We start from the raw sequence: 17,567 nt of genomic DNA, 5'->3' as shown, positions 1-17,567 counted from the left end.
GCAGCCCCCCCTCCCACTGCGCTGGAGACGAGCGTCTCATTGGAGGGTATTCCCTGCCCCAAGCATTGCAAACGGTCAAAAATACCAAAATACCAGCAGCACCGAACTGTGTGTTTATGCGGAAACAGAGGCGAGAGAGAAAGCAATAAAAACACCATTTTTTTCCGATTGTATTTTTTTTGTTTTGTTCAGAAAACCCAAGGGCTCCTCTTCTTCGCCCCTTAGTCTTCATCCACACCTGTGACCCCCCCAAAACCAGAAATGTGGAGACAAACAACTGGGCGTCTTAACTCGGAACCGCGGCCCCAAACATTCCTGCTCAAGCGGACAATTTCAATGCATCGGCAGCAAGACCACTTGCTCAGAAGAAGTGGCAATAAAACACTCTGGTTTTTGAAACAGCTGATGTCCCAGGCGATGCAGGGCGAGTTATGGGGGAGCCCCTGCCATCCTTCCGGTTTCTCCCAAGTCCCTTGGCCTCCATGGCACCCCAAGTCCAGCCAAGTGCAAAAACACACCCCTCGCCCCTCCCCAAGTTGTCCCAACGAGTCCAGGAGTGAAATCTCTCCAACACAGAATGACAGCCCCGAAGGGTGGGCATCCGGGCCTGTGGGGACCCCAGCGCGAGCCCCGCCCCCGCCCCGAGGTCACCTGCCCGGCCCGGGCCGCGCCCCTCCACCCGCACTCAGGGCCGGCAGCGCCCCCAGGCCTCAGTTTCCCGCAATGTCTCTTCCGTGAAAGGAGGGGGGGTCCCCAAACGGGAGCTGGCACTCAAAACGGGGAGTGGCCCGCCTCTGCGCTTAGACAGGCGGGGCCCACCCAACTTGACACAAGGCACGACCTCTGACCTCCAACCCCAACCACCTCGGGCCAGACCCCGTCGGCCGCAGTCGCCACCCCTCCAGCGGCAGGAGGGTGGCCGGCCCCCCCACCCCCCAGCCGGTCGAAGCTTAGCGCCACCGACCCCGGCCAAGGCCACCCCGCAAACCCCGATACCTCAGCTCCCAGGATTCGCCGCGCCCGTCGCCCGCGCCGCCGACACTGCTGCGCTTGCCCATTGGCTGCGAATATCTGCGGACTCAAGGGGCGAGGCAGCCAATGAAATCAGCGGGGGGCGGGCACTAGGACGAGTCTGGCATCCTGATTGGTCAGCACCAGACCTGCAGGGAGCGAGGCTCGGGCCTAGGGGCGGGGCCAGGCCTAGGGGCGGGGCCGGGTCGGGGGCGGAGCTTCTAGGGGGCGGGGCCCCAGCTCTCCGACCTGAGCCCCGCCCCGCCCTCCTGCCTGTCACTGGCTGTGATTCACCCAACGCCTCACTCCCACAGCGGAGACCAGGCAGAGAAGGTTCCTTTGCTCAGATGGGCGAGGGGTCCGCGCCGCCCGCGAGGATAACAACAGTCCACCAATGTCAACACTGAACCACCACAACTCGGACCAAAAATATTCAATTTATCGAATGCAGGATAGCAGAGGGCTCCTTCACCTTAAAGGTCATGGATGAACTCACACACGAAATCACAAACGTTTAAAACTCCCATCCAAAAAAGAAAACGGAAATTAAGAAGCAAAACTAACTGGAGGAAAAGAAATGCAACAAATACCACAAATGATTAAAATCCTTATTTGAGGGAGACCTCGTCAGATGAATAAGGAAGACACTAAGACCACAGTAGATGGATGGGTGCAGACAGTTCACCAAAGAATCCAAAGTGTGCACAGTGAAGAAAAACTAACCCTCACTAGCAGTCGAAGTAAACGAAAAGATTAAAACAGGAAAGTTTCAAAAAACCCTTCTATGGCTTTCCATCCTGCTTAGAATGAAAGACAAATTCTTTACTTGGCAGACAAGTCCAGGATGGTGTGAGGGCTACAATGCATTCTCTGCCATTCTGCTCACTCCTCTCAGCCACACTTGCCTTTGCATCACTTCCCAGTTAATTTGCTTAGAGGTTATCATCTCTAGGTCTGTTTTGCTCACCACTCCCAGTGCCCACCTCAGAACCTACACTTAGATGCTCATTTAATAGTTCAATAGGACAGACATTAAGTGATGTGATCTGGTGGACACAGGTGCAAAGTAGCAGGGCTCAAATCCAAATCCTAAAATGTCTCACTCCAAAGACCCTCTGTCAGCCACGGCTGTGCTTCCGGCCCAAAGATGTGATGGCCAGAGCACCTGCAGTCATCTTGGACCATGAGGCAGCAACAGTGGAGGTGGAATCCATGTGGAATCCAAAGCAGAAAGGTGAAAGGCGTTACTTGTCCAAAATGTCATAGCTGGTAAGTACAAGAGGCAGGATATACCTCCAGGCAGTGGCCACTGAAAGCTTCTGAACAGGACTGTTTTTAAAAAAAAATTTTTTTTTTTAATTGATGTCAGAGAGGATGGGAGAGGGAGAGAGGAATAGAAACATCTATGATGAGAGAGAATCATGGATCGGCTGCCCCCTGCACGCCCCCTACTGGGGATGGAGCCCACAACCTGGGCATGTGCCCTGACCAGGAATTGATGCTCAACCGCTGAGCCACATAACCGGGCTCTCCCATGCTGACCTTTAACCCCAGCACTGGCTTTCCTGGGCATGCCAGGGAATTCTGCCAGGTTCACAGGGCCCAACTCAACACCTCCACACCCCCATCTCCTCCCCAGCCCCCTGAGATCAGGTGGGGACAGACCTCATTTATAACTTTTATAGGAATTACATGCTAACATGGAACTATTTTAGATATATTCGGTTACAGAAAATATTATGAAAATCAATTTCACATATGGATCCTCTTAGTACTCCGAGTTAGAGGCATTCCCAGGCCTGGGACCGCTGGCTGGAAGAGGATGTAAATTTAATTTTACAGGCTGTTGCCAGGTTGCTTTCAAACAAATGCCACAACAATTCACATTTCAGCAACAATTTTCAGAGAACCCCATACTGGTACTTATTTTTATCAATCCGCTAGGTATAAAGTGATAGGCTGTTTCTTAAATTTGCATTTTGCTAACTAATAACAAGTTCAAGGACCTTTTCTGTGTCGATCATTTCGATTTGCTCCTCTGTGAACTGCCGTGTTAACTGGATTAGGTTGAGCTGAATACAGCAGAACACCCCAAACTAGCAGAGACCATGTTTGTTGTCCTCAGCCCTCGTGTGCCAAGACGGCTGCCATAGCACCAGGCATCACATCCTCATTCCAAGCAGCAGGCGAGAGGCAGGCACAAAGGCGAGCACACTGCCTCCCTTTAAAGAGACTTCTTGGACATTACACGTACTATTTCTGCTCGCATACATTGAGTCAGGACACATGCCTGGATTGCAGGCTTGATCCCCGGTAGGGTCATCTGACCGATGTTTCTCTCTCATCGATATTTCTATCCTTTTCCCTTCCTCTCTTTCTAAAATCAATAAAAATCCAACATCCTTTCATGATAAACACATTCAACAAACGAGGAATAGAAGGGAACTTTCTCAACCTGCTTTATGACATGAATGGAAACCCCCAAGCTAACATCATACTTAACGAAGACTAAAAGCGTTCCCCTTAAAATTGGGGACAAGACAAGGATATTTGCTCTTGTCACTTCTATTCAACATTGTAGCGGAAGTTCTGACTGGGGCAGTTAGGCAAGAAAATAAAATAAAAATCATTTAGATGGGAAATAGAGAAGTAAAACCATCTCTTTTGAAGATGACATAATATATGCAGAAAATCCCCTGCCAAATCCATAGGAAACTATTAGAGCTAACAGATGAGTTAAGCAAGGTCGCATAAAACACACTTCTATATAGGAAAGAAATCTCGGATGAACGGGAGAGCCATAAAAGAAATATTCCACATATAGCAATGAACAGTCTGAAAATAAAATTCCGAAATAATTATACTTACAATATTAGCAAAAGAGAATAACATACTTAGGAAGACATTTAACAAAAGAAGTGGTGGACTTGTATACTGAAATCTAAGGAATTTAAAAGGACCCCAGTAAATGGAAAGACATCTCACATTCATAATAATTTAATATTCTGATGGCAATTCTCCCCAAATTGATTTACAGATTCAGTTTAGTACCTCTCAAAATTCCAACTATCTTTTTATTACAGATATCGACAAGCTGATCTTATAATTCGTACAGAAATTCAAAGGACCCAGAGGAGCCAAAACGATTTTGAAAAGCAAGGACAAGATGGGAGGACTCAAAATTTCCAATCTCACACCTTCCTACAAAGCAACAATAATCAAAATGGCCATAAGAAGAGACATTCAGAGGAACGGGATAGAACCGACAGCCCAGAAAAATCCACACATTAAATAAAAGGCAATGGTTTTGGACAAGGGTGTCAAGACCATTCAATCAATGGACATAAAAATAGTCTTTTCCACAAATCCCACAGGACAACTGAATATCTACATTATAAAATAAATTTGCATCACTATTGCATGTCATATTAAAACATTAACATCAGCGTGGCTCAGTGGTGGAGTGTTGACCTATGAACCAGGAGGTCACAGGTTCGATTCCTGGTCAGGGCACATGCCCCAGTTGCAGGCTCGATCCCCAGTGCGGGGCGTGCAATGATTCTCTCTCATCATTGATGTTTCTATCTCCCTCTCCCTCTCCCTTCTTCTCTGAAATCAATAAAAATATATTTTTAAAAAATAACTGAAAATGAATAAAATCTAAATCTAAGAGCTAAAACTAAAAAATCCTTAGAAGCAAACATGGGCCTGAAAATGAGCGACCTTGGGTGAGGCAGGTTTTCTTGGATGTGACATGGAAAGCACAAGCAATCAAAGGAAAAACAGAGAAAGTGGATTTCGTCGCAAGTAAAACACTGCCCGTGAAATAGCGTTAGCGAGGAAGTGAAAGGACAGCCCGCCCACGTGGTCAAAGAAAATCTTCGAAAATCATCTCTCTAAAAGCGTCTAACATCCAGACTATATAAAGAATTCATGCCACTCAACAATAAACAGACACCCCACTTAAAAATGGACAAAGAATTTGAGTAGACATTTCTCCAAAAAAAAGACATAAAAATTAGCAGTAATCTTTAAGCACATGTAAAGATGTTTAATATCACTGCTGACTATTTGGGGTTGAATGCACGACATTGTAGATTTAAAAAACACACAAACAAACAACACCTAGAAAACTGCACAGGTCATTTGAGGCTCTGAATGATCACACCTGCATTTTTCTGCAGGCAGCGAGACCAGAGACAGTGAGGGTGCCCGGCCAGCAGGGGGCACTGTGACGTCACCGTGGATCCAGCCTTGGGCTTTCCCTCCAGATCACACAGCTGGGGAGGGGCAGAGCTGGGATTTAAAGTCCTGTCTCTTTAATGCCAAAGCTCATGGTTTTCCTACTGCCAATCACCCAAGATCACGGTGCAGGGGCCCTCTTTCTGGCTTGCCAATGACTACCTTCTCCCTGTACCCTCACAGGTAGAAAATATATATATTATGTATATATGTACATATGCACATGTGCATATATATGTATGTATATGTTTATGTATATTTGTGTGTGTTCATACAACACACACACACACATCTCACCATGAGGACCCCCCTAATTACCTCCAACAGCCCTATTGGGGGTTAGGGCTTCCACATACGAATCCTATAGAGACGCAAACTTTCCTTCCAGCGAAAACGCCTTTGATATTCACTGACCTGTGTAGTGCCCGTCGCCAGCGCCCTGCTTCTTCGTGCGGATGCACGTCGCCTTGCCGCCCTCCTGCTTCCCTGTTCCCTCCTCTTCACTAACGCATCTTCTTTCCGCGCCGGGCCAGGCATCCTTTATTCCATCCTGTGGGCCTGTGAGAGTGTCACTCCCTGTCTGTGCAACCAGGGACCTCTGCCGCCTCCCAAGGTCACGGGGCACAGGCCACCTTCTCTCCCAGCCCGAACCCCAGGGCTTCCTGAAGGCATCTCTTTCCTGAGCTACAGGAACAACATCCACTTGGGGAGAAACTGACTGTCCCAATGCACCGTATGCTGTTGCTTCTCTCTAGGAGGCTGGGGCAGTAGCCTCCACTTGCCCGCACTACCTCTACTGCACAGAGGTAACCACCATTCAAGAAAGCAGCTGTGCCAGCCGGTGTGGCTCAGTGGTTGAGCATTGACCTATGAACTAGGAGGTCACAGTTCCATTCCCGATCAGGGCACATACCCGGGTTTCGGGCTCGATCCCTAGTAGGGGGCGTGCAGGAGGCAGCCGATCCATGATTCTCTCTCCTCATTGATGTTTCTGTCTCTCTCCCTTTCCCTTCCTCTCTGAAATCAATAATAAAAAAAAATGAAAAAGAATAAAAGAGAAAGCAGTTGTCCCCTGGAGCAGATGGTGGGCGCCAGGAGGGATGCTGTAAGTCAGGGTAGACTTAGTAATGGGTTTCTGGTCGGAGGAGACCACCAGGGCTGCCCATTAACACCACATTAGTCAGGGCCATTGTTCAAGAACAAATCAATCATGAATCAGAGCTTGAGCCACGCATGATTAATGGGTGGCGCGGTGTCACCATGAATCACGCTCAGGAGTGCTGAGGAAAGCCCGAATGCGCGAGAAGGTGAGGGTTTAGGGTTTCCTGAAACAAAGCTCAGTCAGTGATATTCATGAGCCGATGACGTACTGTGCTAACCAGGTCTTGGTATTAGTCCAACCCCATTAGGGATCCCAGGGGCTGCAGGGCTGCCCAGCTGCTGAGCTTTCTGGAATAGAGGGATTCGTATGCAGCCTGTGTCTGGGGAGAAACCATATACAGCCCATCGTGTGTTTTCAGAGCTCAACGTGGAGAGCAAACGAGAAAGGAGAGGTTTAAGATTTCCAATTAAATTCAAACGTCGCATGAGGCCGGGGAGAGGCCAGATTTCCTTGCAGTTGGGGACGTAGGTCCTCAGAGCCCCACAGGACTGGAAGCCGACCTCAACGTGAGGGTCAACTTCGGTGGAGCAAGACGTAAAGCAAGCTGGGAGTTGCACACTGCTAAGGCGCTTTTAAAAAATATATATTTTTATTGATTTTATTATTATTATTACTTTTTAATCATGGATACGATGCTTGTGTCCGCTGTCAAGCATATCCCCTCAATGTTTAAAAAAATATTTTTATTGATTTCAGGGAGGGAGAGAGAGATAGATACTTCAGTGATGAGAGAGAATCACTGATTGGCTGCCTCCTGCACGTCCCCCACTGGGGATCGAGCCTGCAACCCGGGCATGTGCACTGACCGGGAATTGAACTGTGACCTCCTGGTTCATAGGTCAATGCTCAACCACTGAGCCACGCTGGCCAAGCTATTTTTATTGATTTTAGAGAGAGGAAGGGAGAGGGAGAGAGAGCTAGAAACATCAATGATGAAAGAGAACCACTGATTGGCTGTCTCTTGCACGCCGCACACTGGGGATCCAGCCACAACATGGGCAGGTTCCCTGGCCAGGAATCTAACAGTGACCTTCTGGTTCATGGGCCGATGCTCAACTAAGATGCTTTTTCATGCTATTGGTCCAGCTACTATTATTGTCCTGAGCGAGAATAATACCAGCTACCATCTCTTGGACCAACTGTGTACCAGGCTCTGCCTTAGGTGCTCGGTAGACATGAACATACGTAGCTCTATACTGGGAGACAAGAAGACTGTGTACCTGCGATGCCGAGCACACAGAATCCCGGGGTGTGGAGGCTCAGGAACCGTCTTATTGCTCCGCTCGCTGTTCCTGTAAGTCCACGCTGTGGGGCCGGGTCTCCCCTGTCTGTGGATGACAGCCGTGGCCCATGAATTCCCTGTTCCCTCCTGGGTAAGAAAAGCAATTCCCTGGTCACTTTCTCAGGTCAATTTCAGTTGCAATCTATGATCTCTATTCAGCAACAACTAGTTCTATTAAAGGATCTAAATTCTGAGCTTATTTTAAAAATTGATATATACACATATATGTCATATACATTATACAAAAATATATTTATGTATATTCTATATATCAGTTTCAGAGCAGAAGGAAGGGAAAGAGAGATGGAAACATCCATGATGAGAGAGAATCATGGCTCGGCTGCCTCCTGCACGCCTCCTACTGGGGATCCAGCCCGCAACCCGGGCATGTGCCCTGACCGGGAATCGAACCGTGACCTCCTGGTTCAAAGGTCAATGCTCAACCACTGAGCCACGCCGGTCGGGTCAAACTCTGACCTTATTTAAATTTGAGACCACTGCTCCTTCTTTGGCTTAAGGAGGAAACCTGCCTGGGAAAGGGGTCCCTGATGAGTCTCTTTGAGTTTTCCCCACCATGGCCTCCTTCCTCCTCCTGGGCAGGGTGGACAGGAAAGGGGAGCACGGACGTTCTGACCTGCCAGCTACTATCGGGTACAGGCACCCCTCCAGCCCTTTCATAGGTTTGAAGACAGACCCGCCCCCAACCCATCTGTCATGTGCTGGGGGCTCTCACCTGGAGGCTGACACGGGCAACACGCTCCCCTCCACTGTGGCTGCGGCGCCTTCTGCAGCTCCTGGGATTGTGGCTGATCACGGCTGGACCTGGCTGTGGTCCCCTCTGAACACAGTCCTCTCGGATGGTGACCAAGCCCCCTCCACTGGCTCCCTCTCAGAGAGCCCACACATTGGAACACAGGCCGTCCTGGGGCAGTCACCTCCCCTTTGTTCTGCCAACAAAGCACCCAGGCAGCCAGCTAGGGACTGAATTGAGCCCCCCTGGTCAACATGTTGCAGTGCTAAGCCACAATGTTACTGTATTTGGAGACAGGGCCTGTAAGGAGGTAAAGAAGGTTAAATGAGGTCGTAGGGGTGGGGCCCTGATCCAAGAGGATTAGTGTCCTTCTAAGACAAGACACCAGAGTTTTCTCTCTCTGGGACACCAGCTTTCCAGCACCAGAATGAGGGGTTGGGAATGTCATAAAGATTCGGGGGTCTCTAGGAGGGGTTGAGGAGGTCTGCTGGGTGAAGGGAGCCTCCATGGGGTACAGCTAGGAAATTCCCAGGGGGATGGCCCAGGCCCATTTGCATGGGGGTCCAGCTGACATCTTTCTCAGTTTTGTTCCAGACATACCTGAGACATCTGCTTTCCTGTAATCCCACCTGGTCCCCAGAGGAGGTACTCACCAGAGGACGGAACCACAACCACACTGCTGCCAGCAGGCGGCAGACATCGGAGGGAGCCGCTACCTTATCTCAGCTGCTGGAGGAGAGAAGCCATGCCCAGGGCCCAGGTGCAGACAGGGCCTCAGTCCATGGTTTGGTAGATCACCCTGGCCCTTGACCCCAGCAGAAAAAAAAATGCGAGAAACATGGATCGGCTGCCCCCTACTGGGGATCGAGCTCGAAACCTTTGGGCCCTGACCGGGCATCGAACCGTGGCCTTCTGGTTCACGTGTGGGTTGATGCTCAACCACTGAGCCACGCCGGCTGCGCTATCCAGTGTTTTGTTTTCATCTCAATGACTCTGTCAATGCTGAGTTGCCTTGCTGGCTCTTTTTCCTATTTACTTGATTTTGTGTCAAGATTTCCTGTTCGTTTACAAATATTTGCTCCTCCTAGATTTGTCTTTTGACAAACAGCTGTGTGAGAATCCAGCTCATATCTGCTAACGGCTGTGTGCAGACAGACACACGTCCATCCGCCTGGCCAGGCAGCTCGGCCTGAATGCAGGACCGTTCAATGAGGTCCGACCCATGGACCCACTTTGAAAGCACAGGTGATGTCATTATGATGGGACATTGGTGATCAATGTGGGAGGCCCAGGATTCACTGGGGGCTGCTAGGGGGGTGGTACTCAAACGTTGAAAACTTGGCTTTGCTGAGTCCCAGCCATCGCAAAGCCAGGATACTATTCCCCCCCGGGCAGAAGTGTGTTTATCCTGACTCTGGAGCCAACAGCCCTATTAGTTTTGAGCTGACTTAAATATTTTTCCACATTTGGGCAGAGCCACTGTGAGCCAAGAGAAGGGCATGGTCACATATTGTTATGATTCTCTGAGGACGGGGACTGTGCCTCATTTATCCTTCCTTCCACCCTGCATCTACCACGCGGCTCAACAAATGCTTACTCCCCTGGCTGGTGTGGCTCAGTGAGTAGAGCATCGGCCCACAGACTAAAGGGTCCTGGGTTCGATTCTGGTCAAGGGCACGTACCTTGGTTGGAGGCTCAATCCTGGGCCCTGGTTGGGGTGCGTGCGGGAGGCAACCCATCAATGTGTCTCTCCCCCTCCCTTCCACTCTCTCTAAAAAATAAATCAATGGAAATATATCCTCGGGAGAGGACTGACAACAACAGCAGCAAATGTTTACGGACTCACACTGTAAAATGGTCATTTAACGGGAGTCATGATATAAAGTACAGCCCGGCCAGTGTGGCTAAGTGGTTGAGTGTGGACCTATGAACCAGGAGGTCGCGGTTCGATTCCCGGTCAGGGCACATGCCCGGGCTGCAGACCTGATCCCCAGTAGGGGGCGTGCAGGAGGCAGCCCATTGATGGTTCTCTCTCATCATTGAGGTCTCTCTCCCTCTCTCTCCTTCTTCACCTCTGAAGTCAATAAAATATATATTAAAAAGAAACATCAACGATGAGAGAGAACTACTGATCGGCTGCCTCCTGCACGCCCACACTGGGGATCGAGCCTGCAACCTGGACATGTGCCCTGACCGGGAATCGAACCGCGACCTCCTGGTTCATAGGTTGACGCTCAAACACTGAGCCACGCCGGCCGGGCCCCATCCAGGGTTTGCAAACCACACAGGGAGGAGGCCCAGGACGGAATGGTGGGTTAGCACTTGCTCACTGGGGGAGACACGGCCAGAACTGCATGGACCAGCCTCCCTGACACTGCCCACAGCTGGCCGGCAGCCCCCAGCTCCCTGCAGACAAGCCCCGCGACTTCCCCGGGAGGAATGCTCACCGCCTCCCTCTCTCAGCCTCGAGCACTGGCTTTTGTCTCTTGCTGCACAGACAGCTCACGACTGTTACAGGAAAAACACTTTATTGAACATATTCAGCTCGCTTCCAATGAAATGATCAATCTTTCATGTACAGTGGTGTCCAATGTGTATCTTCTATTGTATTTCTTTTTTGTTTTTTTCTCCGCTTCTTCTTCTTTCGAAAACCAGCACCAAAAACGTCACACAGAATACCCAGGGGACAGTAGGCAAAGTGAGTTAACTAATGGGAACTATATACATTTGACTCCGGAGAGAACAAGACATGGAATTACTGCCACTGAGATCGTGCCCTGTGGGCAGAGATGGCCAAGCCATGGTCAGCCGAGAGGGTTGCATTTGCACCAATGAAAACAGCACCATGAGCCTGGCCGGTGTGGCTCAGTGGTTGAGATTCAACCCATGAACCAGGAGGTCACGGTTCGATTCCTGGTCAGGCTCGATCCCCAGTAAGGGGCGTGCAGGAGGCTGATCAATGATTCTCTCTCATCATTGATGCTTCTATCTCTCTCCCCCCTCTTCCTTCCTCCCTCTCTGAAATCAATAAAAATATATTTTAAACAAATAGCACCACGAGATCCTAAGACGGTAGTTAGCCACGCATGTGTGCGACCGCGTAGGGACAGCACTTGAATGACAGTACAGGGTGTCGTTGCCCATAAAGACACGCCGCTGCCGCTGTGGCCATCACGGGGTGGCCGTGTCTTCTGAACAAAGTGGAGCGATGGCTGCACCGAGGTCAGGTGTTGCTGGTGAGTTTCAGATCGCCAGCGCCCAGGTGAGTGAAAGGAGCACCTTAGGGAAGCAATGGGGTGTTTCTTAATAACCGAATCGGCCGCTTGCACTCTGAGGGTGTGGGGCCCTTGCCAGGCGCGCGCAGTTGACACAGAGGCGACAGGGAAAGGGCTCAGCTAGGAGCCCAGGCCGCGACCCACGCAGGCGTGCAAGCTAAGCTGCCCGGCTTCCTTAGCTGGCCTCTCCCCGCCAACCCCCTGCCCCGCACCCCCGGCTCTGTCCATCTGTGATGAACTACAGAACATTTGGGGCTGAGGAAAAACGAAATCCTAGTGCCCCAAGATTTAAGAACTTTGTGGGTACAAGAGCCGGGGGGGAGGTGACATTAAGGATGGGCAGCCCCATCCTGGCATTCTGTCCCTTCTCTCCGCAGAGCACCGGGCACTGAGCACCAAAGGAGGGTTCTCCGCTCCTCACTGATTCCAGGGGCTGGGGGTAGGGGCAGCAGCCAAGGGGCTGCATCAAGTCCCGGCCACCCCCCTCTACCTCCCCCATCCCTGGAGCAGGCTTGAGAGAGCAGAGGGATTTGTTGTTTGTCATTGTGATCGAAGCGGACCTGAAAGTCGTGACATCCACAACACAAACACAGACCACAGACACAGCGCCAATAAGTGAAAAAGCACCCGGAGAAGACCCCATGCACATCCTCTGGGGCAACGGAGGAGATGGTGGGGTCTTCATGGCAAAGTCCTTGAACATGAGCACCCATCCAACTGCCACCACGCTGGCCAGGGAAACGGACATCTTGGCATCCAGGGCCCGTTCCCAGGCTGGGGTCCCTTCCTCCCAGCTCCCGGGAGGTGAGCGGTGAGCGGCCTGTGCGCGAGCAGTGCTGTGGGTTGGAGGATCCTGGCTGCAGGACTGTTGTGCCCTGTCGTCAGGCCTCATCTGCGCCCTCAGAGGGGTCACCTCCCTGGGCTCCAGAGAGGGCACAGCTCTGTTTTGAGGGGCGAAGAGACTGAAGGTGGGAAAGACCCTCTTCATGCTTTTCTGAGTGTCCTTGTTGCCCCACTGGGAAGATGGTCAACAGGGACATGACAAGGTCTGCGCTACAGGAAGGCTGGATGGCCGGGCAGTGGTCCCTGGTCCCGGCCAGGCGGCTCTCCTCCACGGATCCTGGCCCACTAGACGGAGCGTCCCCTGGAGGAAACCTGCCCGTGATGGACGAAGCGACCAGGATTGAGCTTGAAATCTTCTGAGGTTCTGGAGATAATCAACTTCAGGCAGATGGCCAAGGTCACTGGGAAGCCATCCACAAGGTGCCAAATTTATGAAGTCCTGGCTAGAATAGAGGGCTCCACCCCCCAGAAAGTAGAGTAGAGGGCTCCAGAAGGCAGAGAGGAGCCCCCACGACCCTGACAAGGCTGTCCTGGGCTCCCCGTCTGCCAGGAAGCCATCCCAGAGCTGCTCACAGCACCTGGGAGAGAGGTCTTCCATTTCCCTGGGTGGACAGCAGAGATCTGACAATTAAGCACCTCCCCAAACCTAAACCCTTCCAGAATCTTCTCCCCAACACAGCTGATGCAATTCGACGTGGCCCCGGTCTCCCATTGGTTCACGCAGATCCAGCCTTGCACAGGGAAGTCCTCCAGGCCAGGCCCAGGGTCCAGAGAACCTGCTCTCAGCGCTGGGCGGACGGCAAAGTTCCTGTGTTGTCGTGAGGCCCCTCCGGAGAGGCCGCCGGCATCTGTCCTTCCGCCCAGGGTGCCGCTGGCTTTCAGAATGAAGCCCGATTTCATGTCCGCGGTCTCGTTTGGGCTACTCCACCCGTGATACACGAAGCACCGGGAATTCGGACGTCGGAAGAGAGCCGAGGCAGAGGCGGCCAATGACGTCTTGCTCTGCTGTCGGTTGTCAGAGGTGCCCCCGTTGAGGTCCAGGGGACCTTCGAGACTGTGCCGATTCTGTGGCTCAGGCCTATCTTCCCCTTACTGCAGAAAGCCATCCAGTGGCTCTGAACAATATATTAAGTATAAAAGCACCAAGGGCAAAGGTCAAGTCCACACTTGAGTTCTACGGGGACCGGATTCTTGGGACGGCCTGTGGGGGAGGGGCGCTGTGCTTTGGAGCATCCTGGCTGCAGGACTGCTGTGCCCTCAGATGGGTGGGTGTTCAGCTTGCCCTGGAGTGTGGCGGGACTGCGGGAGCGCGTGTCATGAGCTTGGTGAGGGCGGGGGCAGCGGCCGGCGCATCTTGTTGGCGTAGAAGTCCCTGCACGTCTGGCAGCAACGCTGGTACCACCGCATGTCCTGGCAAAGGTTCTTTTCCCGGATGACCCGACAGTACACGGTCCACTGGTCCCGCGTGCATTTGTAGGTCAGGGCAGCTACGGGGACAGTGGAGAGAGAAAGCCTGGGGGTTACGGGTGGCAGGGGGTCATTGTGACGCCCGCCGGGAGGCGGCCCGTGGCCCGACCCACACTGGGCCGCCCTTACCGTTGCCCCGTGGAGCCTGGTGGAGACTGAGGAGGTATGTCCCCTGCTGGGGACACTGTGGCTGCTGCTTTCTTCTACAGGGGACACACCCCTGTGTCCAATGTGACCACATGGCAGAGTCTGGTGGCCTGGCTGCCTCCTTGGGATGGGGGCACTGCCCACCCTGCTTCTGAGCTAAGTGGCGCTCACTGTTATTTTGTGGCAGGAGACCTCGTCACTATGGGCACTTATGAAACACGAGGACATGGGGCGCTGAAGATCAAAGGGCCCACACAGCTCAAGGTCACAGCGCAAGGTCATAGCACAAGGTCACAGCACAAACAAGGGTCATGGTTCTGCAGAGAGGAGGCCCTGCCTGAGGGACATCCCTGGGGGACTCCGTGGGGCTTGTGCATACAACAGCCCAGGGTGCACTTCCATAAGCTCACTCACCCTCCCCCACCCAGCGCAGCCACAGAGAAACACCCTTCATTCCGGTGCCTTCCAAGCGTCAGGGAAAGGGCTGTGGGTGGGACATATTCCCTGGGGATTTCTATTTGGGCGAGCAGGACCGCTGTGCAGGCACCAGTGGATCAGTGTTCAGTGTTTCTCGCCCTGCACCCCTGCTGGCCTGGGCCATGCCCGCTTACGGCCGAGTCGGGAGCCCACGGGGCCAAGCTGCTCACACAGAAGGTCCCCGTTGAACGAAAGACCAAACCCACTAATACCTCTCCTGTCTTCTCGAGCTCGGCTAGAGGAACATCCCGTGTGGACATCCCCAAGGATTCACGAACAACGCCCCCACCACCTCCCTTTGCCCCGCCCCACCTAGGAACCCTAAAACATTTGGAGGGATTCCCTCGTATTCCCCAGGGGTGGGCAGGGGGTCAGCGGGACACTGTGTTTGAGACGGAAGTTAGCCAACAGCTTTCTCATGACAAGGACTGGAATCCCACCTCTGATCTGCTACGGAGGTGGCCCACCTCGGCCTCTCCAGGGCTCAGATAAGACCAAGGAAGGTGCTTCCTGGCTCATGGACCCCGCCCCGCAGTGGGACTCGTTGGCGGGGTTGGGGGGGGGGGGGGCGGAGGGCACTCACCGAGGCGCGGGGAGGTGATGGTGTTCACATTGATCTTGTCGTTGCAGACCTCCTGGTGGCACTGCCTGTAGGCCGCGGGCTTCGAGAGGGTGGGGCACTCGTTGCCGTGGCGCCCGGTGACCTTGTGCATGCACTGCACCACGCGGGACTGCAGGCCCTTCCCGCAGGTGGAGGAGCACTGCAGAGGGGGCGGGGGACAGGGCAGCCTGAGCAGCCGCGCCGGGCTGGGCGCCGGGAGGGGCCAGGAGGCATCTGGACCACGTGCCTCCCGTCTCTTCCCTGCAGGCTGCCCCCAGGCGGCACCAGGCACAAGCACCGCGGCACCCAAGTGGGCGCCCTCTGCTCCCAAGGGCTGTGTGCGCCAGGTGGGTACCTCTACTTCTAGATGGACAAGCAAGATCATGGGGATTTTTGGGTTTTTTTAAAGTAAATATTTTTATTGATTTCAGAGAGAAAGGGAGATGGAGAGCAAGAGAGAGAAACATTGATGATGAGAGAGAATCATGGATCGGCTGCCTCCTGCACGCCCCACACGGGGATCGAGCCCGCAACCCGGGCATGTGCCCTGACCGGGAATTGAACCGTGACCTCCTGGTTCATAGGTGGACGCTCAACCACTGAGCCACGCGGCCAGGCTTGTTTTTTTGTTGTTGTTTTTTTCCACTTTAGAGGGATAAAGGGGCACAGAGACCATGGTGCTGTGGAGGGCCCCGTCTTTTCGAGTCACAAAAGAAGCGGAAACCCCCCCGCGCGACCCCTCTGTGGGCCTGGCCTGCTCAACCCAGAGGGGCCGCCTCCAGGAGCCTAGGCCCGCTGTGCGCCCTGTGCCACATCCCATCTCCCGGCCCAGGGCCTGATGCAAAGCGAAATCCTGTGAACACAGAACACAGTCATGCCAACGTCCAGCCATAGCAACACGGAGCAGTCGCACCAACACAGGGCAAAGTCATGACAACAGAGCAAAGCCATGCCAACGCAGTGCGAAGGTATGCCAACGGGTGCAATCCTATCCAACGTGGACCATCTGATGCCAACGCAGTGCAAGGCTATGCAACGGGTGCAATCCTATCCAACATGGGCCATCTGATGCCAACGCAGTGCAAAGTTATGCCAATGGGTGCAATCCTATCCAACATGGGCCATCTGATGCCAACGCAGTGCAAGGCTATGCCAACGGGTGCAATCCTATCCAACGTGGACCATCTGATGCCAACGCAGTGCAAGGCTATGCCAACGGGTGCAATCCTATCCAACGTGGACCATCTGATGCCAGTGCAGTGCAAGCTTATGCCATGGCCTATGAGTGAATCGCCAAAGACAGCAGCACAAACACATTCAAAAACAGGCGGCACTCTGTGGGCTCAGCTGGCAGTGCCCGGGCACAGCCTGGCAAACGGAACGGCGGCGCAGGAAGGGGGGTGATGAGGGCGCAGACAGACACCGCCATGGTCAGGCTGCCCCTTACGGAAGCGCTGCTCTCCCACCGGTTCTGACCCCTGACCCGCATGAGCGGCAGTGCTATCCGGCCTAACGTTATCGCGCCCGCGAGACCGGACACGGCATTATTTCTAATACAAACCTACGGCTTTAATTGTGAACGCGGAACTTCGTGAATGAGTGACGGGTTTTCAGCAGGCATTTGACGAGCCCCCCTATGCTATTAAAGACCTTTATGTCTAAATTGATCATAAAATAAAATAAAAACCCTGCTGCCTGAGAAAGCGGGGTTTCCATGTGCTTGAGGGCCTGTTTCTGTGACCATTCGGCATGAACAAGACCAATGAGGAGAGACAGGGCCCCAGCAGCACCAACATCCCCCCTTTTCTCATCGGATCTGGACTCGGACCCGGGGCCCGGCACCACCTCCTGCACGAGACACGCCCAGAGGAAGAGCAAGGTTGTCTGTTGTTGGTGGTCCTCAACCAAGGATACTTTTCCGGTGATTTTTAGAGAGAGTGGAAGGGAGGGAGGGAGGAGGGGCAGAGAGAGAGAGAAACATCTAAGTGAGAGAGACACATCGACTGGTTGCCTCCCGCATGTGTCCAGACCAGGGCCAGGGATGAAGCCTGCAACCTGGGCATGTGCCCTTGACCAGAATGAAATCTGGGACCTTCACTCCGCAGACTGATGCTCTGTCCACTGAGCCACACCAGCTGGGCCAGCAGCACTATTATTACTAACATCAGCGGAAGGCAGGGCTGACGGGGAGTCGCTGGCCTGTTGCTCAGCGCCCCCAGGTGGCCGGGCCCGGCCTCTGCAGGCAGGTGTGACCAGCACTGACCTGCTGACCTGGCGGCTCAGCCAGGTGACCTCCGGGGCACAGAGGC

At 53.1% G+C, this 17,567-nt stretch overlaps 2 protein-coding genes across 2 annotated transcripts in view; both read right to left on the bottom strand.

Moving 5' to 3' along the window:
- LYSMD4 (LysM domain containing 4) overlaps window positions 1-13,466 on the bottom strand; it is a 17,060-nt gene extending 3,594 nt beyond the window's left edge. Inside the window, exons 1-2 of the mRNA XM_023745223.1 lie at window positions 13,203-13,466; window positions 12,351-12,738 (exon numbers count right to left, since the gene is read on the bottom strand). Coding sequence (XP_023600991.1) covers window positions 12,351-12,738; window positions 13,203-13,466 — 652 coding nt within the window. The remainder of the gene's footprint in view (window positions 1-12,350; window positions 12,739-13,202) is intronic.
- The window catches only part of ADAMTS17 (ADAM metallopeptidase with thrombospondin type 1 motif 17), an 88,648-nt gene continuing 84,488 nt past the window's right edge, over window positions 13,408-17,567 (bottom strand). The window contains 2 exon segments of the mRNA XM_006103975.3: window positions 13,408-14,053; window positions 15,241-15,418. Coding sequence (XP_006104037.2) covers window positions 13,881-14,053; window positions 15,241-15,418 — 351 coding nt within the window. The 3' untranslated portion in view covers window positions 13,408-13,880.

Source organism: Myotis lucifugus, unplaced genomic scaffold, assembly GCF_000147115.1.
Source record: "Myotis lucifugus unplaced genomic scaffold, Myoluc2.0 scaffold_525, whole genome shotgun sequence".
NCBI classification, from domain to species: Eukaryota; Metazoa; Chordata; class Mammalia; order Chiroptera; family Vespertilionidae; genus Myotis; species Myotis lucifugus.
Note: the sequence above shows the minus strand (reverse complement) of the source record. Positions and strands in the feature narration are given on the sequence as shown.